General features: G+C 44.4%; 1 protein-coding gene across 1 annotated transcript in view; it reads right to left on the bottom strand.

The window, feature by feature from the left end:
* The window catches only part of UNC79 (unc-79 subunit of NALCN channel complex), a 641,854-nt gene that overhangs the window by 223,708 nt on the left and 394,900 nt on the right, over positions 1-23,246 (bottom strand). The window contains 4 exon segments of the mRNA XM_078660089.1: positions 2,248-2,344; positions 4,417-4,423; positions 6,061-7,279; positions 16,280-16,429. Coding sequence (XP_078516215.1) covers positions 2,248-2,344; positions 4,417-4,423; positions 6,061-7,279; positions 16,280-16,429 — 1,473 coding nt within the window.

Genomic DNA, 23,246 nt, shown 5'->3' with positions numbered 1-23,246 from the left:
ACGTTAACGCCTCGCACACGAGGGAGAGAGGAAGACAGCACACCGCACTACGCCATCATCCTTCTCTAGGGGAACTGTGTGCAATCTTTTGTTGCTCAGTCTTTGGGACATGCACACTTGACCCCTATAAATATTGTCCCCCCAATGTCCCTCCCTGTTGTTGACCATACAAAACAATGTGACAGATTGTCCTCACACACCACCAGGTGTCATGCTTCATCATAGGACAATCTTTGCTCTCCAAAACCTCATTTTGATGGAAAGTGGGCCTACACCTGGATTTAGGGAGGCACTTCTAATTAAGAATGGATCCATGATATAAGTGTGTTAAAGACCAATGAGGCATCCTAAAACAGTTTATTTACTAGACATGGTACTAGGTGAATAAAATCAGTTGTGGAGACAAGGGGAATTAGTACCCCATCACCACTGTTACCATCAACGTGTTTCTGCCTTGTGGCTCAATAGAGTCTGTGGCTTTCATCAGGACGGGCATACAGAATCCTAATGAGGCAATGTGCTTTGCCTCCAAAATCGGTTTTATCCACACTATGTGTGGGAGGGTATACTCAGACGTGAGTCCCTTGCTCATTGCACCATCAGGATTCAAGCAAGCCGGGCCGACGAAGGCTGTGATGCCAGAAACCGGTCCCCGGAAGCTTGTCTCCTTCCCAGTATAAGAATTGGCTTGGTAGTTTGGTTTGCCATGTTCCCATCATGCACTGGGACAGGAACAGACTAATTTGCATATAGCCAGGTTCTGAGCTGGGATGGTGCAATGAGCTAAAAAACAGGTGATGGATTAAAACCATGATCTCTTGACTTGGTAAGAGTATTCTGCATCATTCAGAAACTCTGTCCATCACCACCCCCTTTTTCCAAAATCGCTTTCATCAGGACGGGCATACAGAATCCTAATGAGGCAATGTGCTTTGCCTCCAAACCACAGTGACCTGTGTCTACCTCTTAACTAATCAAGCTTTCCAATACCCCAATGATGGGTTTTCTATGCTCCATGGAAGAAGGGCACAGGGACCCGTTTATTCACACTTTCATCAAGGTGCGTCCCTTGGGGAAAGCCTAGATGCATCTGCTCCTTACTCCCGACACACCATCATCACTTCAATAACTAATACGGCCCCAAGACAGAGAGGCCTCCATTGGCAAACTATGCGTTTGAGATGTTTGTGGTTCTCCTTTTCAAAGCCAATAACCTTGGAAAGGAATACAAATATCTTCTCCAGATCAGCAAGTTTAAACAAAAGAAAAAAAATGCCAAACATCTAACAAAAGGGAACACTTTGGAAAGGGGCTAATAGGTGCATCAATTTGAGACTTTATCATTACTCTTCAAATCATTAGCAGTTCTATAAGCATAGAGTCATGACCCCTGCACTGTTTATGTACTGTTACACCGCTCTGAAGTTTCAGAGTTACAATAGAAAATGATATATTAACATTGCATTTATGATTGACATCACAAAAACAATACACTTGTTTTTATCATTCCATTCCTGTAAGTAGATCACCAGTAAATACTTACCACACTATACACTGGTCTTTTAATGCTCATAGAATTTGCTCTGCAGTGCCACGCGTCAAGGATTATGTGTTCAGATTCCAAGTTGGCTACATTTTTTACTCTCCATTACCAATTTTGTATGGAAGACACTAATAATGATTGGTGGTGTGGACACCTATGTGCAAGGATATATTACAAGTCGCATGACAACGACTAAGTGGGGGTATTTGAATTGCCGGATAGATCATTTTTCAGCCACTGGGTCTCCATGGACACAGGTTTAATTTGAGCTCTCTTAGCATTAGATAGATCATCTCCCCACCCAGATGGAAGAGGTGCTGTCTCCAAAAAAAGAGAGACAAACACTCATAACTTCATTGACAGTGTGATGAAAATATGAAAGTGAGGGTAAATCTGTGATAAAAGTGGAATAAATATGAGATATTTTCCATTTTGATCTCCTCTTTGGATGTAATGATATGGCAAACCAAGAAATGCATGTCCAGAAGTGTGCTCTGTGAGGAACGTTAGATTAATGTACTGGCACTCTTTGACCAAACCATCATATAAATCATACATTCAACTCCCTTTCACATTGTAATGGAGCAGGCAACAACTTTATGCTGTGAGTGTCCTAAAAAGATGTGGTAAAAACAACATTGCCCTGAAACCAAAACAAAACTCTTGTAATACATTTGATATTTGCAATTGCAGGGGTATCTTACTGGTAAGAGATGAGTGGCTGCTCGTTTCAGGTATACCCGCTTCTAAAGTTGGAGCAGATGAAGATTCCCTAGGCATTTCCAAGATTGCAAGGCCCTTCTCGCCCACTGGCTCTGTAAATAAGAACATTTGTAGTTTGCAGTAAATTAACAAAGATATTTTGTTCTCTTTATGTTTGTACCTCTAGTAGTATACATGCTGTAGCATATACAGGACCTATTTCACCTTTCCTGAATGCACCCCTCAAAGGGATCCTTTTTAATGTAAAGAAACAACATAACATCTTAGGGCAATCTTTAGTCACGTATTTCACACGCACTTTAATTTTAATCTTTCAGCATGTTATTCCTTCTCAACCACCGCACAACAACCAGAAAGTTACACAAGAACAGAGACAGACTGGTATACAGGGGACAATAAGATTACCCACAGGCTCGTGCGTCTGAAATATCAGTCTAGTTTCAGCAGAGTTATGGAAAGTTTATCCAGGATATGACTGACTGTGCCTGACATCAGGACTAGTACTGAAAATGCATTCGGTAAAATGGGTTGTAATTTGAGCAAACTGACTTTTACCAAATGCATTGGTAGTTTGTGAACTGACCTATGCCTTAACAGGTTGGTTCTAAAAATACAGAATCATAATGGGTCATAATTAATCTCATAAATATTAATGAGAAAGTTCTCAAATTGAAACCCACTGCAATTGGCTAGAATCACTGGCATTGTGGCCTGATGGTGTAAGCAGACCACCATGCCTGTGATTGCTTTTTAATAAAGTTAACTTTTTTTTTTTAAATGAAGCCCGTTTTCCTATATGGAATATGTGATGCGTTTAAAAAAAAGAAATGTTTTACAAACATGTTTTAATAGTAAGCTGTAGTCTTGTCTTTAATGTTTTTTAAACATTCAAAAAAGGGAAAGGGTCCCTAAGAGGCCCCTTCTGATTTGCAAATAGGTTGCCACCCTTTGAGGTGGTGGTAAAATGTTCTGCTACCAGATTCTGGTCGCAAAACATTAATACATACGTTAACCCCTGGCATGCAACTGCGATTCTGCACCTGTGCGGCAATATCGCAAGTGGGCGGGGTCATGGCGGCCCCCAGCCGTCATCAGCACACGAGGGCCGTCATCAACATGCAAGGGGTTAAAGAATCTGCATGCCATTAACCCATTCTCTCCAAATAACAATTCGTAACGGTTTCCTAAACCCATTTAACGATTCGAAAAAACCTTTCCCAAATCGTTATATGGGCTATATACATTTTGAAAAGGGTTTTAGAGTTTGCAAACACTCTCGTTTACTGAATCAGGGGGTTTGCGAATGCTAAAATCTTAAGTACATGAGCCCCTTGTTATTGTTTTTTCTAAAGTATTGATCTGTTGCAGAAGCATTTCAGACCAACCTACTTTTATTCACATGGGAAAAAAGCGATTGTGGTCACAAAAATGATATTGTTTGCATGTCTGCTAGAAATGTGGCCTGTAGAGTATTAGATTTCAACAAATAATTCTCATTGTGGCATTTATTCATTTCACATATTTTTGAAGCAATAGAAAGAAGAGATTCAAGTGTGCTGTGATGAATTGCTCGTTTCATTGGTAGTGCAGTTAGAAAGGAATCCAGTGCTAACAGAAAGCACTAGAGTCAGGCATTTGCTGTTAGTGGTGTAGTTTCTGAAGCAGGTGCCATTTTGTTGTCTCATGGTCACAAGTATCCTTCATACATCATGTCCTTTATATATTAAATACACCTGGTCCATTATCTACAGAGAGCACAGATTTAACAGTTCTCAGTAGCACTTTTTTTGTCCCAAATGCATGACACAAAAAAGCAGAGAAAAGTTGAACTTATTTTGTAACTGCTTTCTCAATATATGAAACATATTAACTCTCCTAAAATTGCTGCAAAACAAAATCAAGCAGGAGTTTCCACATCATAAAGGCCAAATGTATATTTTAAACTGTCACCATCATAATATATATTTCTTTTATTTTGTATTCATCCATCTCTGTTATTTCATTTTATAGGTTTATTGTTCAGGATACAGTCATTACAGATTAGTAATAAAACAACTGTAGCAGTTCATGTTACAAATCTACTTGTGATTCTTAAAATTCCATGTTTTAATAGACACGGAAAACACAGGGACACAGCACAGAGGCCATACTGAATCTCTTCTAAGCCAATCAAAAAAACTAAGTCAAAAGGTGGTCATCATAAAAACTCACTATATTTTAAAATAGTATCACAGTGAAAAGGTCTGTGCTGTCTGAGGATGTGTTGAACTGGTTATAGAAGCACCATATATTGCAGAAAAATTAGTAAGAATTTACGTAAGCTTTCACATATAATAAATACAGAGACTTTTTGTAGGCTAGACGGTCCTCACGTGTATATTTTCTGGAATAAACATTTCTGTGGTTCTGACCATGTTGTGAGCATCAGCCCACTGTTGGGTACGTCAGGGTGCATAAATGTATGCATGACTGCTTTATTTCCACAGAATCAAATTTTCACATGTGTAGCGTGTTATTTGCAGTGCCACCCTTGAGTAGCACGGGTGCTGTGTTTTACCTCGCAGAGAATGACTTCTATCATATTACCCTCGTTGAGATTTTAACAACAAGTCATGAGGAAATGTATTTTAAATGTGTTCTTATACTGTCATTGTGCTACTTTTATGGATATTGTTATATCTGTATAAAGAGAACTGACTGACTTCTATCATAATGATTATGTGATATGATTCTACATCCCTAGAATACCACCTTTGCATGGTAAAGGTAAGTAATACTTCTTTCACCTGAATGCAGATGCGCTCACCAATTGTATAGGGATCTTATATCTTAATCGCCCTTATGAATGCCCTGGAATTATCATAGGCCATCAGTTAGGAGCAGAAACATGCCAGCAATACATTGGATGTATTGGCAATTGTACCCACAAAACATCCCCCTTTTTGTTTTTAGAATTTTATGCATACTTTGGGTACCCAGCAATAAAGGGAAGTCCCACAGGTTTAGCCTAAGGTATTTTTAATATGTGGATCCTCGCTCAATTCAGCTATCATCCTTTATCTAAGAACTCCCCCACAAAATGGAGGTTGATTCCGCCCTGGTAGTATCATCTTACCAGGGTGGGTAGGAAGCCGATGATGAAGCATGCCACATTATGTGAGTGAGGCCTCTTTATCCAGAACAACTGAATCTAGTTTAATAGCCTAGGGTAGCCAACATAGAGTAAATATTATTGTTTTGTATTATCACTTTGCCCAGTACCTTTGTGACTGTATGACATGTCACCTCAACCACGACCACAGATGTCATGACAAGCTTTCTCTATTATTCTTTTATTAATATCTAACTTGCAGTCTACTGGTTCCTGTCCCAGGGTTGTACGTCAGATTGTCAAGTTTTAAATTTCATTCTAACAGACTATTTTAGCATAAATATACACAACCAAAATAGTGGCACTGTAAGTATGATTAGGTAAGTATAGATGTATTATCCTTAGCACCACATTTATCTACATTGAAAATATTTTCACTGTACATAAATGAGGAGTGAAATATAGCGAATCTATATCTAGCTATTTGTTCTTAGCCTTGTTCATTTCTTTATCATCAATATTTTTACAACGTTGTCTTGGTAGTACAATATTTAAAAATTGATATGCCAGTCCTATAGCCCATCAGAGTATTATTGTTATACATGACAAGTTTTCCATTTACCTACACACACCAACATATTTGCCACCATTGAACACATATCCAAAGAGTAGACTAAAAATTAAACTGTCTCTTCTTTGACACTTACCTACTTCTTTCTGCTCTCCCAGCTTGTCTAAGATGTTGAATGTTATGTCCAGGTACTCTCTTTGGATGGCACTGACAGCAATCTTCCTCTGCTTACGTTGTCTGGGAACAATCTGAATCTTAAATTCTGATTCCTCAGTTTCTTCTTTCTGCTCAGCAGTTTGCTCTGTGTCGGACTCTGTGCCGGCATCAGGCTTTTCACTGTCTGTTTGGTTTTCAGAATCTTCAGGCACTTCTGGTGGAGCTGCTTTTGCATCAGCCTCTGAGCCTTCTTCGTCAGGAGTCTTGCTTTCCTCTAGTTCACAATCATCATCAATGGATGTGTCATGAAAAGCAGTTGACTTTCGTAACTGATCTCTTTTTTGTTTCAGTGTTAAGGGGCTTCCGCTGGGCAGTTCTTGAATATCTTCTGGCTTGGCTAATTCTTCAAAATCTGTTTGGTTTTCAGGAGCATGTAATGGAATTACTTCTTTTCCTGTTGCATGGTTATGGCTCATATCCTTGGGCGTGAAGTCTTTGGAGCAGTCTTCAATGCTTACATGTACAAGGGGTGTCAAGCTCAAGCTGAGAGCTGAGGCACTTATGGGACTTCCAGGAGTTGATATGATCATTTTGACAGATATTCCATCATTCAATTGGCTTATGACATCAAAGTCTTCATCATCACTTTCAACTATTCTGAGAGGAGGAAGTGGTTCAAAAACCAAGGAGTCACTATCCGATGTTGAAAGAACTGACTGCTTTTCAGGACCTGATGTTGAATCGGAGGATAAGTCGATTAGATCCATATCTTCCTGATGGGTGGAAGGCTTCACTGGAGAATCAATTTTGACCTCAAATGTCTCCATGCAGCTTAACCTAACTTCTGGTATTACTGGCCTCCTCGTCTCATGAAAACTCTCTCTGGCCGGAGGGTTCTCCTGTATTTCTGTGTGTTCAATCTTGTTAGTAGAGTTCTGCCCGGATCTGTCATAATCAATTAGTCTATGGGTGGAATAAGAAGACGCAGTAGGGTGAATAAGGTCACAGCGATCAATGCATGATTTTCTACGATGTTCATCTAAGCTAAACAAAAGAGAGTCCGAATTTCCAATGTCAAGTGATTTTTGTTTGAGTGACCGCAGTCTCTTCTTCTGAATACTTTCTTCCCGAACACAGCGTAGAATACTGTCTTGCAAAGCCCCACTTTCTCTGTTTTCAGCCAATTCAATTTCACCTACTTCAAAAAGAAAGCCTTATATCAGCACTTTTTTACAGAAGCATACATTACTAAATAGTTTTTATTTTTCTTCACAAATTGTTTGATGCGAATTTACAAATGGAAGACAGGGCTTCTGAGACTGGATCGCATTGAAATTCGCAAATTCATAAAAAAAAGTGTGTACAAGTGAATTTTCATGAATGTAAGTGAAAAGGTACTAGTAGTTCAGAGAAAAGAATAAGAGTAATAGTGGGTAACATGATTCAGCAGTTAAAAAAAAAATAACAAAGCAGTACAGAGTTTTATCAATCGAAGAACAGCCAGTACCGCTAGAGACAGATTTATTCCACTGTATATTGTGCTGTAAAACCATGATGTATCACTAGGTGACCATATTATGAGAATACAGTGATCAACTGGATTTAACAAAACATAGAGGTGTCACAATGAATGAAAAGGCAAGAAAATGTAACATATAAAAAAATTCAAAATGGCTTATTGTGTTTACTCTTCCGAAAAATGCAAACCATAAGTTAGGTTTAGCACAATCTTAAATAAAAAACATACATCTGACTTTGACATGCATATGGCAATTCGTCGTATTAATAATTTATCCTATTTAAGTATCATTGACTCAACATTGGAGTATGTAGTTTTCTGTCTATTTTATTGACTGAAAAACCCAGTTTTCAGGTACAGCCTTCGGTTATGACCACACAGCGGCATTCAGAGTGAAATAACACATTGGAGAGCTGGTGACAGCTTATCATAGTCATAGTGTAACTCTGCATTGAAATATATGGCTTTTGTGAATGGAAATTAGATGTGTTTTGCTTCCAACTACCTTTAATACATACAACATGGTGTTTGAGTTCATGAGTTGAATTTCTTATGTCATTAATGCAGTTAACCGTAACTATTTATTGACAATACTTATTAAGAATATGTGTTTTCCTCCTTCTGATTGATAGAACTGCTACTACAGCTGCCATTTTTCTCTGTTACACAAAAAGGACAGGCACACAGTGTCTAATTTATGATGACTGCTTTCACCACTGAAAACGCTGCGAAAGCTATATAAATTCTCTTGGTAAACCAAAATATGAAAAGAATTGTGAAAGTCATGTTTTAATAAATCATCTACATGCCATGGCAATTCAATTTCTGACTGCAATTCATTGTTAAGCTATCATTATCTCAAGATTCTACAAAAACAATTGAAGAGTATAAATGTTACGACTTCTGTAGGGGGTAGAATAGCAAAGAATAGTAATGGTGTGCAAAATTAAGATAGTATATAAAAATGTTGTAAAATGCAGTAGCGACTGAGCCTAAATAAGGCCATATGGGAGTTTAAAACACTTAAATAATATTTAAGTACAGTGATAATCTCCAAGAATTTAAGATTTTCTTTAGAGTTTGGAGGATGCGGGACATCTGCCAAGAAGTGGATAATGTCCCCTCGACATTTTTAAGAAAGCTGTGACACCGCCAGACAAAACCCTTTGGAGGTCCCTAGACAGTCGAAATTAAGCCCCCCCTTGCAAACTATCTCATAATACCCAATGCAACAGGTTTTTTTACAAACTGACAGCTGCCAGAAGCTTTTAAGAGACAAACTGTGGTGACGCGCTCTAGTTGTTGGGAGCGTACACCGCGTCATCGCGGGAACGTGCGGGCGGCCATGTTGGATTGCCGCGACCTGCGTTAGAAGTGAGACGCTTTCCCGGGGCTCGGGAATGTAAGCTTAATAAAGCTTAAATTAAACTTACACACGAGTCCGTGTTTATGTACAGCAGGAACCCTATAAAATGGCGACGAGGCGAGAAGCACCGCATTGCACTCGGTGGTACCGAACCCGTCCTGCACCTTGTCATCACCCCGAGCGTGGCAGAGAAGAGGAGTCACCACGAGGTGAAAGAGGCACTCTGAGATCCCCGAACACGACGCAGAGGTCCGTGGTCCTCCAGGAGAGTGCAGCAGAGGCACAGATCGGGTGTGGAACGGAGAGAACGCAGTGAGTGTAACATACACACCCACAAGGGGCCTACAACAAGCCCAGAGACCACGTGGGTTGGTACACACACTGGCACAACTAGGCCCCACCAGCAGCAAGAACACAGGGCTCATCACGGAGGCACAGCTAACACCAGCCCACACAGGCAACAACCACCGCAGCCCAAACCGCAGGCAACATATGTAGCATGGACCGTTGAGAGGCACATAAGGGCCCCAGCTGAGATCACAGCACCCCACATCTCACCAAGCCAGAGCACAGCACTGGATACCCCAAGCACATCCAGAGATAAGGAAGGGAGTCCTGCACCCCCGCAGGCAAGTAGCACAGAAGAGAGACAAGCCCCGGGGAGTCCACCAGGAGTTGCCATACAGCCAGTTCCGGTCCAGCGCGAAAGGGAGAAAATGTGCGAGCAAACGCCATCCCTCACCAACCTGGTCCCATTTCTACCCAAAAGAGGTGAGCTGGCGATGCCTTGGGAGGACTGGAAGCGGTACTTTTTGAACTACCTGTCGGCTCTGGAAGACGAGGGAGAAGGCGAGTACTCCAGTGTGAGGAGGAAAAGAATACTGCTACACAACCTCAGCCCAGAGGGAATTAGAGTCTACGACAACCTAGTAAAGAAAACCAGGCTTCCAAATGACACAGATGAGTTCCAACATGCACTAGAAGATTTGGATTCACACTACCGCCAGGTGGTGTGCATAGCAATAGACAGGGGCATTTTTTTCCAAAGAAAACAAAGCAGCAGCGAATCAATAGATGAATAAGTAGCAGCACTGCAGAAACTAGCCGTAACGTGCAAATTTGGCACACTGCACGACAAGCTCATCAGGGACCAGATCATTATGCACACCGCAAATGCAACGATCCAGGAGAAACTGTGGGTAAACGGAGATGCCCCTCTAAATGAAGTTGTAGCACTAGTAAAGAAGGCGGAACTATCCAAGAGGTGTGCAGAAGCAGCAAAAAGGGAGAGCCTCAACAAAACTCCTGGTGCAAGGTGAGGGACAATAGCAAACAAGAAGTAATCGAGCAGCCTGCGCAGTCGAATGCCAAGTTCCAGAAGAGGTATCCTCAGAGACCCACGAGAACGCAAAGGCCACAAGGAGAAAGTAAAAACAACTGCTACAGATGCGGGAGCCAAACACATGCCAGCCACGATAAAGGGTGCCCAGCGTTCAGGGCAAAATGCTCTTTCTGTGGGATAATGGGGCACTACGAAAAGGCGTGTAGGCGGAAATTCAAGAGATCAGAAGTGAAGTACGTAGCCCAAGAGACGGACAGAGAAGAAGAAGCACCCGAAGAAGAGGAAGAAGAGGACGGAGTCTTATGTGTTAACGACCAGGTGCTAGGAATAAATTGTGCAAGGTCCAAGAAACCTGCGTTACAAATGGAAATCAGAGGAGTGTCGATTAATATAGTGGCAGCTTCAGGCTCTCCATGTACCATTGTTCAACGAACAGTATGGGAAAGAGACTTCGAACCACGGGTAAACCGAGACCTACAACCAGCGGACACACACCCAGTCATGTACACCGGCGAACCTATACCCATGGTAGGGTATTGCACCCTCAAGTTCGAGTTCAAAGGAAGAGCGGCAGAAGGGAAGCTCTACATCGCCGAGAAGGGACCGTCGGTCGTAGGATGGGTAGACCAAGGCACGTTAGGGATCCAACTTAACCCAGGAGGGACCACGCAAGTGATGATGACAGACACAGCACAGGCGTACAAAGAAGAGGCATGGAAGGAAGAGTACCCGGAGGTCTTCAAGGGAACGATCGGTCGGATGACGAAATTCTCACACAAAATATGCTTAAAGGCGGGAGTACAACCAGTGAGCCACAAAGTTCTCCACATCCCCTTCAGGAGCAGGGAGGCCGTACAGGAGGAGCTCCAACAATTAGAAAAAAATGGAGTAATTGAGGCCATTGACAGCGCTGAATGGCTTGCACCACTGGTGGTCGTACAGAAGACCAATGGGAAAGTGCGTTTATGCGTGTATTTGAGGGAACTCAACAAGAACATTGTGGTGGATAAGTTCCTGCTGCCCCGGATCAACGAGATGCTGACTAAAACCAAAGGGGTAAAATGGTTCTCCACGGTGGATCTCACATCCGCGTACCACCAAATCGCCCTCCATCCTTCATGCAACCACCTAACATCGTTCATAACACCCATCGGATGCTATAAATTCCTGTGAATGCTGTTTCGGTTGGCATTGGCAGCGGCGGTATTCCAAAAACTGATGCACCGGTTATTTCATAAAGTGGAAGGCGTCCAAGACGACATTCTCATAATGGGCAAATCAAAGAGTGATCACGATGCAAAACTGCACACAGTTCTGACCATCCTAGCGCAAAACGGTCTCACTGCAGAGTGGGGAAAATGCAAGTTCGGAGTGGGATCAGTGACATACTTAGGTCATGAGATCAGTGGAAAAGGAATCGAACCGAAACGAGAAAACGTAACTGCCATCAGAGAAGCACCTACACCAAAAAAGAAGGAAGAAGTCCGCTCTTTCCTGGGCATGGCTGAATTTTACAGCAAGTTCGTTCCCCACTTTGCATCCAAAACACATCACTTAAGACAACTATTAAAAGAGAAGAACACCTTTAAGTGGACGAAAGAAGAACAGATGGAGTTTGAACTATTGAAACAGGACATTTGTGCAGCCATGCCCCTCAAGGGTTTTGGCCAAACTGCCTTATCTATACTGACCACTGATGCCAGCGACAAAGGACTAGGGGCAGTTCTAATGCAGATGCCCCAGGAAGGAGATGTTAACACTGTCAGTTTTGCCTCCAGATCCCTGGCTCGGAACGAGGAGAAATTCAGTGTTATAGAAAAGGAAATGCTGGCTACAGTGTGGGCCATGGAATGGTTCAGACAATTCTTATGGGGTTCAAAGTTCTTACTCCGCACGGATCACAAGCCACTGGTGAAAGTCTTGACCTCGAGTGGGTATGCACACGCGACTCCACGGATAACGAAAATGACGTTAAGACTACTGGATTATGTCTACGATGTGGAATATATCCCCGGGACAAAGAACAAGGTAGCAGATTTCTTGAGCCGGGCAGCTGCCATGGAACCTGCTGCGGAACAAGAGCCCTCAGAGTGGGAAGACTACACAGTGGCACTCACGCAAGACCACGAAGGTGCGATCAGCAGTCGAGAATGGGAACAAGCATACTGCAAGGCCGAGACCTTGAAAACAGTGAAGAGCTATGTGACACAAGGATGGCCAGACAAAAAGCACCTGGACAGCCAGCTGAGGACGTATTGGGAAGTTCGGGAGAAATTATTCATAGGGGACAATCCAGTGTTCCTGCTCCGAGCGGACAAGGTAATACCTCCACAACCATTAATAGATCATCTTCTAGCTATCCTGCATGAGGGACACCTCGGAATAATGAAGACAAAGGCCAGGGCTTACAAGCTTATTGGTGGCCGGCAATGGACAATCAAATAGAGAAACATGTTAGGATGTACAAGAGTTGCAGCCAGGCGGACAAAGCGCAAGTCCTGCTACGCCCACCCCTAGGAAAGTTCACGTGTCCCACAAGCCTGTGGGAAATGCATTCTGTGGACATCTTGGTACCCATACTGGACACCAACAGGGTATCCAAATACGCGATAGTCCTGATAGATAGGTAGACCAAGTGGCCGGAAGTGGACATTTGTGAGGAAGCCGACACGGATGCCATACTATCCTTCCTCACTTCCACTTTCTTGAGGGAAGTTATTCCCAAAGTTATCACGAGCGACAATGGTCCACAATTCAATTCAGCCAAGTGGAACGCGTTCATGGACCGCAACGGTATAGAGGTCAAGCACACCCCTGTGTATCATCTGCCGGGAAACGGACTAGCAGAGAGGTTCAACAGGGTGATAATGGGCTCTGTGCAAGCAGCAATACATGAAGGCAAGGACTGGGAGAAAGAACTCCAAAAGATGCTGTGGGCATATCGCATTACGCCGACCAACACAGGGTACAGCCCGTTTTAAGTACTCAGAGTGAGGTTCCGTAAAAATTATTACGACGTTCTGGGCATTACCGAATATGGACGAGTTTGATATCTATGAACCGTAAAGGGTGAGTTCGGTAAGTGTACGCATTTTCGCTACACTACCTGGTAGGGTTCGCCTAATATTACGTGTTCTTCATCTGAACCCTCGGGTTCCATTTTAGATACGGCATCCATTTTGTTTCTTGCCCTCACGTAGTCAGCGAGCAGGTAAACTGTTCGCCCCCTGACCCTCTAGTTCCCAAGCCTTGCGGAAGACGCATACTCCTTGCATGCGTCTTTATGGCCGGAGGAATGACACAACGAAGGCAGATGGCTCAGCTTGAGGGTAATCTGGCCGTGCCGGCCTATTGTGACAGCCGTGCAGGCGATGGGATCCAACTCTTTGATCCTACGATCATGCTTCCGATATTACCCCCACACTCTTTTCTCTACACGTGTCTGACTTCCTTGCAGCTGCTCTTGTCTCTTCTTCTTGGTCATTTACAACTCTAATGGGTATGCCTAATGGTGGGAAGATGTGCTTTTACAGTTGGGAACCGGTACTGCTATTGTAATTATGTTCCGGGATTCTGAAAACATGAAAGCGACCCTTTTGAAGTTTACTGTGGGAACTGGATTGTAACCTTTTGTTCACATGTTGTGCAATGGCAACATTTTGTATAAAAGAGAGCGACCTACATATGCAATTTGAAGCAGACTCGCAGAACCTACATGCCGATGTACTTCTAATGACTCTTGTTTCCCTGCAGTAATAAACGCTGATCTTTGACGCCGAAGGAAGTGTCCCGTGTCTCTGTCACTTGTGCGCCGAAACAGGTATCCCATGAAGGTTATAGGTGTTGTTCCCTGGCACCGCTGGTTCTGTTAAAAGTCCAGTCCTTCAAGAGGAGGAGACCCGTTCACAAAGGACAACCTAGCATGGAAACCACTGGTGGTCCAAAGTAAATGGTCTCCGGCTGTTGTACGGCGCAACATGGGCAGGGCACAAGCCTTGTACACTGAGCACTATAATAAATGGCGCAACGTGAAAGAAGTGAACTTGGAGAAAGGGGAATGGGTGAGAGTGAAACAGGCAATGATGAAGAAGAAGGGCGACAGCAAGTTTAGTCCTCCATTGCAAGTAGTAGAGCCATATGCAAGATCGGCTTTGCTAAGCGACGGCAAAGTGTGGTCGCAAGATAGAATGGCACGATGCAACAAAGTCATGAAGTGGGAAAGCCTGGAAGACAGAACTCCAACCCCTTCAGAGGAAGGACCAGAACTGGGAAGGACACTAGAGTCTGGAAGAATTGAACATGATACCGTCATCAGTGGAGACGAAGAGCTGTACGATCCAGAGGAGCGCGTAGTGGAAGGACTAGCCTTTTCAGTCACGCCGTGCAGCCAGGGTACGGAGATGAAGATAGGAGAGCAGAGGATAAGAGCGAGGGGGAGCGCCAGCTCTCCATGCAGCGACCAGTGTATGAGAGGTAGCCCAATGAACACCCGTACCAGGCTGGGCAGGCTGGTTAAGGCACCCAAGAGGTTTGAAGACTATAACATGGAGACCAAGTAAGACTATTTGTTACCTGTGACTATCTACCTCTGTAGTCGAGGGATTGCTTCAGCATGCACCTATATTGTTCTATATTGTGTTGTAATGTTAAAGGGGGGAGATATGTGGTGACGTGCTCTATGTTGGATTGCCGCAACCTACGTTGAAGTGAGACGCTTTCCCGGCTCTCGGGAATGTAAGCTTAATAAAGCTTAAATTAAACTTACACACGAGTCCGTGTTTATGTACAGCAGGAACGCTATACAAACTGTTATGTGAATCTGATGTCTCTGTACTTTAAGTTGTTAATGAATACATAAATGCAGTATTTTCTCCATAGAGTCTTTAATGTAAAGTTTTCGTTTCTTTGAGTTGATTCGTTTTTTTCTATCTTTTGGAAACAATATTTAAGAAAGCTTGATTGTAATTTTCTTTCAAAATCAAATCAATATGATTTTGATCCATTGTCGCGGGCCCCTTAAAGGAGAGGGGCCCATAGGCCTATTTGGTCATCCGGAACTGAGCCTTGATGTCAATGGTACTTTAATGCGGAAAGGGCATGCACTCATTTTTGTGGCGGTTCAGCTCCAGTAAACCCTAAATAATGCCAATAGTGTTTAGTGTAGCAAACATTATGAACTCACGGATTAATGCCTGCAAAAATTGAGATTGAATGCCAAGGATGCATTTCCAAAATTAAAAGCATTTCACCTTTGGCATAGCATTTCTTAAGAGGAATTGAGAGCACTTAAATGCAAGATATAAAAACATGATATTGATAAAATGTTAAGTGCATTGACATGGCGATGGCTTCTGCATCCCCCTATCAGAGTTTTACAAGACAATCCCCAATGCCCTTCCTATTCGATTCAAGCGCACAAGTATCAGCATCTAGATCTCTGCAGTAGGGCAATACAGTGAAAGGTTTGGAATTGATTTTAGCTTATTTTATGATCCAACAGACATTTCTTGCATCCTAAAGGTGATGTATTTATATGGCAAAGATCAAGGCTCTGATATAATGAATAACACATGCCTCAATTTGCATCATCATGTGCCTCACTTACAAGATATTCATTTAACTTATCTTTGACAAGCTCAGGGAAGAGGATTTGGGTAGAGATCTGATGTTCCTTCAGGATTGGGCATTGATTTAATATAGTGATAACAAAACTACCTATCCAGGCCAGCACAGTGTGCGGTGGCCCCTAGTTGAAATGCCAGACAAATGCAAGAACCTGTACCATTAATCTGAACCTGAATTTGTATTGAAGATCTTGAAAACATATCTGGCGCCAGTCACATGAACTGAAAATCTATTAATACGGCCCATAATCAGCACCTTTTGCTAATGTCAATGTTTTGATAATATTCGCAAAGTAAAATAGGAGACATTCATAATTCAGAGCTGCTAGGATAAGGATTCATACTTCTCTGTGCATTCATGTCCACCTGCTGGTATTTCACAATTTTGCTGCCTCCAATTCTTTTCAGTCTTGCAAAGAACGTTTGTGACTCCTTGTTGCCGGCGCCAGTGGGAGTATCATGTACGTCAGATTCGTCAAACACACTGTCTTCCTCTGCTAATATAAGATAAAAGTACACTTTAAAATTGAGATGAAAATATACACATTTTCACCAACATTATAAAATTCAGGCTCAAAATTAGACACCGCACTGAAAATACTCAATAACCTGAAGCCAAAGAAAATAAGGTATTAATGTATGTTTTAATGTATATGGTATTTGTATAGCAAACCCCAAACCGAAAAATCAGCAAAGCATTGTACATGGTCAAAGGCAGGTAACATGTAGAGGAAGGAAGTGTATTAAGCCATCTATGACAACATTATGTCTGGCAGCTTATCTCAGTGCCTTTATAAGGAATTTCCCCCCCCCACATTCTTGATCAATCTACCTTCATTTTCCATTTCAATTCAACACACAGAACCCCATAGAGAACACACAACTATATGCATGAAAAGGCTCCTGATCCTGGCAGTAGTTAGGATATAACCCAACATGCCATTTGGATAGAGGCAGTTGTAGCCCGTGGAGGTAAGATCCTTGGGGCAGTGGGGGTGGCATTGACTGACAGCGAACGAAAATTTAATTAAAAAAAAGAAAAACACTTACATTGCGCTCGCTACATCTCCGACTCGGCAATGCGGTGAGTGCAAGGAAAGTGTTTTTTTATTTTTTTTTATTCTCACTCGTCGTCGTCTCTTGACTCCCCCCACCCTGCCCCACCACTCTTACCTGCACCAGCTGGCTAGAGGATCCTATTGTGCTGGGGACATGGCTGCACTAGACGGGTCTGGTGGTTTAGTGGACTAATGCGTCCATTGTAGGGGGCTGTGTTTGACCTCATGGTCACAGGTTCGAATCCAGGCAAGTCCACTCAGCTTTTCATCCTTCTGAGGTCGATAAAATGGGTTGGCAAACAATAAACATCTGTTATTTAGTGCCAAGATACCCACAGGTGAATATGCGCTTTAGACATACACAAGTTATGTTATGCATTCTTTTGACTTTTATTCTAAGACATCTTCCAGCACTCAGAATTTGCAGCTTTAATATCTGGCGTATGAGTCTAAGGTTGACACTGTGTCTCCTAGCATTGTTGCCCTGCAAAATCAGATTAAACCTAAAGAAACGTGCAGTGCCTTAGATTCGGATTTGGTTTTCACCACTGCGGAAGGAGCACGATGTGGGACAGTTCTTTGTTGCTGTACCAAGCTGTGGCGAAAGAATAGAGGGTTGCTGTTGGAAATGGCCCTTTTTGCGGGGTTATCCCCAACTTTTTGCTTCTTCTTCCTACTTTTTCCTGACCTGTGGTTGTTGGCTTTAGGACTCTGCACACTTTACCACTGCTGATCAGTGCTAAAGTGCATATGCTCTCTGTGTAAATTGTTATTGTGATTGGTTATCCATGATTGACATATTTGTTTTACCAGTAGGTCCCTAGTAAAGTGCACTGAGTGTGACAGGGCTAGTAACTCAAATGGTACTAGTAGGCTTGCAGCACTGATTGTGCCACCCACATGAGTAGGTTTCCAAAGGGAGGGAGGCGAAAGGACACTATTTACCACTCAAGATGGTGGAAGGTCCAGTAGCAGCTTAGTGTCCGTACTAAGTACTAGAGATACCAACAAAGGGAGAGGGTACTGCACTGTTCCTGAAAAGAGGTGAGGATTTAAGGAAGGTTGTGGGAGAAGAATTGCCTGGCGTGACCAAGGGTGTTGTTATGGTACCCTGGGGCATCCATTGTGTTGGATGTGATTGCCTCACACACCCCGAAGAGTGTCATGCTTCATCATCGGCGGTTGCTCCTCGTCGGGGAGGCGGTGCAACCCCCGACGGGCTCACCTCAAAGAGGGGCTCTTTGGCGGAGATCTTTTTCCAACTGCCTTTTGGTGAAGTGGGGGTCTGTGGGCAGGATGGTGTATTCCTATTGAACTGATTAAAAATGTAGCAAGGGGTACCGGAATTACCTTTATTCTAGTGGTCCTCTGGCTACAGTTAAAAGGTGGGGCTAGCTTCCTAAGTGTCAACTAGTTAGGGTTGTGTGACTCTAGAAGAGGCTAGGGGTGCATGTGGTCAACATGTTTCTCGCTAGGGCTATAGTAACCGCGATTCTTCAGGACCAAAGTGAAAGCAACAACATGCTAATATCATATATGTTGTATTTGTTACCTTAGTGGATCCTCCTATGCCTAATGGTCACATCTACTCGAGCTCGGCGGTAAGGGGTAGGTCACCGCGCACGGACTCGGAGCACTGAAGCCACATCATATGGGCTCAACTCTGAAGTACCACACCGCCGATCCCTCATGTGGCCTCTCACATATGACCATTAGGCATAGGAGGATCCACTAAGGTAACAAATACAACATATATGATATTAGCATGTTGTTGCTTTCACTTTGGTCCTGAAGAATCGCGGTTACTATAGCCCTAGCGAGAAACATGTTGACCACATGCACCCCTAGCCTCTTCTAGAGTCACACAACCCTAACTAGTTGACACTTAGGAAGCTAGCCCCACCTTTTAACTGTAGCCAGAGGACCACTAGAATAAAGGTAATTCCGGTACCCCTTGCTACATTCTTAATCAGTTCAATAGGAATACACCATCCTGCCCACAGACCCCCACTTCACCAAAAGGCAGTTGGAAAAAGATCTCCGCCAAAGAGCCCCTCTTTGAGGTGAGCCCGTCGGGGGTTGCACCGCCTCCCCGACGAGGAGCAACCGCCGATGATGAAGCATGACACTCTTCGGGGTGTGTGAGGCAATCACATCCAACACAATGGATGCCCCAGGGTACCATAACAACACCCTTGGTCACGCCAGGCAATTCTTCTCCCACAACCTTCCTTAAATCCTCACCTCTTTTCAGGAACAGTGCAGTACCCTCTCCCTTTGTTGGTAACCCACATGAGTAGCCCAGAAAAGATTTATCAGGCCTGCCACCGCAGTGCCTGCGTGCAGTTTGCTAACTGCCATGTTCACTTGGCCAGTGCACCCACTTGCCAGGCCCTAACCTTCCCTTGCCTTGCACAAAAGACACCCCTATGGGAGGCCCATGGTACCCCTGGGCAGGGTGCAGTGTATGTGAAAGGTAGGACATGTACTGGTGTGTGTACCATGTCCTGATAGTGAAATACTGCCAATGTACTTTTTCACTATTGAAAGGCTATCTTGCCCATAGGACAGAATGAGGAATGCTTTGTAACATTTTACAAGCATATCTTCCCACAGGAGTAAGGTGGAAAATTGGAGTCTGGTATCCCTGAACTCAAAATTTAATAACACATCTTTTAGTAAGGATGGTTTTTAGATTCTATGTTTAAAAATAGCACTTTTAGAAGGTGGCTATTTTCTTCTTCAACCTTTCTGTGTGCCTCTGCCTGGTTGTGGATTGACTGTCTGGCTTTGGAGTGACAGGGGCTGGGATGGCTCCAGGAGTCTGGGTGAGTCAGCCTTGGGCTGAATAAGCCAATCTGCACTTGGAGTGTTGGGAGGAGTAGCACATGTACCTGACTAGGGCTGTGCCTGCCTTCCACACAAGACTGGCCCCACCTCCTGCAGACCCTGGCACACACTGACAAAGGAAGAAGTTGTGCACTGGCAGAGTGCACCAAAAACCGGTTTGGACTGGGTTCAGGATCCCTTACACAAAGAGAACAAATACATTTGGGGGTATAAATATTAGAGCTGAAACTCCTGAACTTTGGATCATCCTGGAATCAAGAGGAACATTTGCCAAGGAGAAGAGCGGAATAAACTGAGAAGAAGGACTGCCCTTGCTGAGTGTTCTGGGGCTAACCTGCAGTTGCAATTCTGCCAAGGGGAGGAAGAGGACTTTTCTGTGAGCTGTGTCCCCTGCTTGAAACAAAATCTCCAAGGGCCTGAGGAGAGCTGGCATCCTGTTGTGGAAACTCAGGAACACCAAAGTTTTCAAGATCTCTGAAACACTGTTCCTCTTTTCCTCTTTTCTAGACCCCTAGGTTTTTGTGTTGTTAATGCGTGTGTCTGGGCACAGCGTGTACCTCCGTGAAGCCTGCATTGCTCAAGAAGTGCTTTGTTCCAAGATCTCAAAAGCAGAAATTGATGGACAGAATGCAGAACAATGTCATACATTCACCCCAGTCCACAGATCTGGGCCTAAATCCATCGTTTTTTTGCACTCCACACCACCCCAGGTCAGACATGGCCATATGCAAATCAGCCTTGACCCTGTGCCTCATGGGAACAGTCCAGCCCGAACTGCCAAGCCATGTCTTTCCTGGACCAGAATCAAGCATCCAAGGACCGGTTTCTGGCTATCAGCCGTCATCAGCCTGGATAGCTTGGCAGTTGGGGCTGGACTGTTCCCGTGAGGCACAGGGTCAGACTGATTTGCATATGGCCATGTCTGAACTGGGGTGGCTGAGTGAGCTAAAGAATGGTGATGGATTAAACCCAGATCAGTTGACTGGGGGTGAGTGTTTGATTTGCTCAAACGCTCCGTCCATCATCCCCTTTTGTTTCGCTTTGTTCGCCCTAAGTTGGCAGGGTATGCTCAGACGTGAGTCCCTTGCTCACTTGGCCACTGGATTCAAGATAGCCTGGCTAATGAGGATTAGGAATCCGAAACCGGTCCCAGGATGCTTGTTTACGGTCCAGGGAAGACATGGCTTGGCAGTTCGGGCAGGACTGTTCCCATGAGGCACAGGGTCAGACTGATTTGCATATGGCCATGTCTGAACTGGGGTGGCTGAGTGAGCTAAAGAATGGTGATGGAGTAAACCCAGATCAGTTGACTGGGAGTGAGTGTTTGATTTGCTCTAACGCTCCGTCCATCATCCCCTTTTGTTTCGCTTTGTTCGCCCTAAGTTGGCAGGGTATGCTCAGACGTGAGTCCCTTGCTCACTTGGCCACTGGATTCAAGATAGCCTGGCTGATGGGGATTATGAATCCGAAACCGGTCCCAGGATGCTTTTTTCCGGTCCAGGGAAGACTTGGCTTGGCAGTTCGGGCTGGACTGTTCCCATGAGGCACAGGGTCAGACTGATTTGCATATGGCCATGTCTGAACTGGGGTGGCTGAGTGAGCTAAAGAATGGTGATGGATTAAACCCAGATCAGTTGACTGGGGGTGTTTGATTTGCTCAAACGCTCCGTCCATCATCCCCTTTTGTTTCGCTTTGTTCGCCCTAAGTTGGCAGGGTATGCTCAGACGTGAGTACCTTGCTCACTTGGCCACTGGATTCAGGATAGCCTGGCTGATGAGGATTATGAATCCGAAACCGGTCTCAGGATGCTTGTTTCCGGTCCAGGGAAGACATTGCTTGGCAGTTCGGGCTGGACTGTTCCCATGAGGCACAGGGTCAGACTGATTTGCATATGGCCATGTCTGAACTGGGGTGGCTGGGTGACCTACAGAATGGTGATGGATTAAACCCAGATCAGTTGACGGGGGGTGAGTGTTTGATTTGCTCAAACGCTCCGTCCATCATCCCCTTTTGTTTCGCTTTGTTTGCCCTAAGTTGGCAGGGTATGCTCAGACGTGAGTCCCTTGCTCACTTGGCCACTGGATTCAAGATAGCCTGGCTGATGAGGATTATGAATCCGAAACCGGTCTCAGGATGCTTGTTTCTGGTCCAGGGAAGACATGGCTTGGCAGTTCGGGCTGGGCTGTTCCCATGAGGCACAGGGTCAGACTGATTTGCATATGGCCATGTCTGAACTGGGGTGGCTGAGTGAGCTAAAGAATGGTGATGGATTAAACCCAGATCAGTTGACTGGGGGTGAGTGTTTGATTTGCTCAAATGCTCCGTCCATCATCCCCTTTTGTTTCGCTTTGTTCCAAGATCTCTGCAACACTGTGTGCGTGTGTCTGGGCACAGTATGTAACCTCCGTGAAGCCTGCATTGCTCTAGAAGTGCTTCGTTCCAAGATCTCCGCAACGCTGTGTGCGTGTGTCTGGCCACAGCGTGTAACCTTCGTGAAGCCTCCGGAGAGTGCTCCATCCCCCAAGATCGTCTCCGCGACGCTGTGCGCGTGTGTCAGTGCACAGCTTGGGGCCGGTGGGAAGTTGACAGAAGCCGTGATCAACTGAGAGGCCGTCACCGCCGCTGGCCCGAGATCATAATCGCCAGAGGAAGAAACCGGGTGGGAGCAAGATCAGCTGCGAGGCGTTTCCTAGCAACCGGGACACCTCCGACGCTCAGCCACCGAGCAGGACGTCAACTTCACTGCCGAGTGAGCGGGGCTGTGCTCCCACCAGGAAGAAGCTACCCCCCTGCAACATAGAGAGGAACTGTTTTGAGCCCTTGTCCTGATTACGGCCCGTACCGGCATAACGAAGAGTTACGGTACCGAGGCCCCCTTTTCTCCTGACACTGATTTGAGCAGTTGGGGGCGTATCCTTATTGACGCAGGCTGCAGAGGCAGGCTTGGGAGTGTATTAAAGGGTTCAGAACAGAAGGGGCATTGTCCGTCGGTGCCGAAGTAATACGCAGTTGTAATACCACGATTGCGCACATAAATTACTACCAGTCAAGGACGGGTTTTGCCCTATCACTGTCTTGCATAAAGAAATACAGAGTCCTCCAGTCTATTTTTAGTAACATTCGTTTTTAAAGATATTCTACTGAAAACCTTTTACTGTGTATGTTGGATTTTTGTTGTTTTGGTCTTGTGAAGCTTAGATAAAAATACTTTATTTTAACCTGTGTGGTGTCCACTTGTGGTGTTACCACTGTGTTACTGTAAGTGTTGGTACAAATACTTTACACATTGCCTTTGGGATAAGCCTGTCAGCTTGTGCCAAGCTACCAAGGGGGTGAGCAGGGGTTATGAAGAGTGCGTATCCCCCTTACCCTGACTAGAAGCAAGGAACCCTATTTGGACAA

The sequence above is a fragment of the Lissotriton helveticus genome, chromosome 9 (assembly GCF_964261635.1).
Source record: "Lissotriton helveticus chromosome 9, aLisHel1.1, whole genome shotgun sequence".
In the NCBI taxonomy this organism is placed as follows: domain Eukaryota; kingdom Metazoa; phylum Chordata; class Amphibia; order Caudata; family Salamandridae; genus Lissotriton; species Lissotriton helveticus.
The sequence above is the reverse complement of the archived record's forward strand: the minus strand, read 5'-3'. Positions and strand labels throughout refer to the sequence as shown.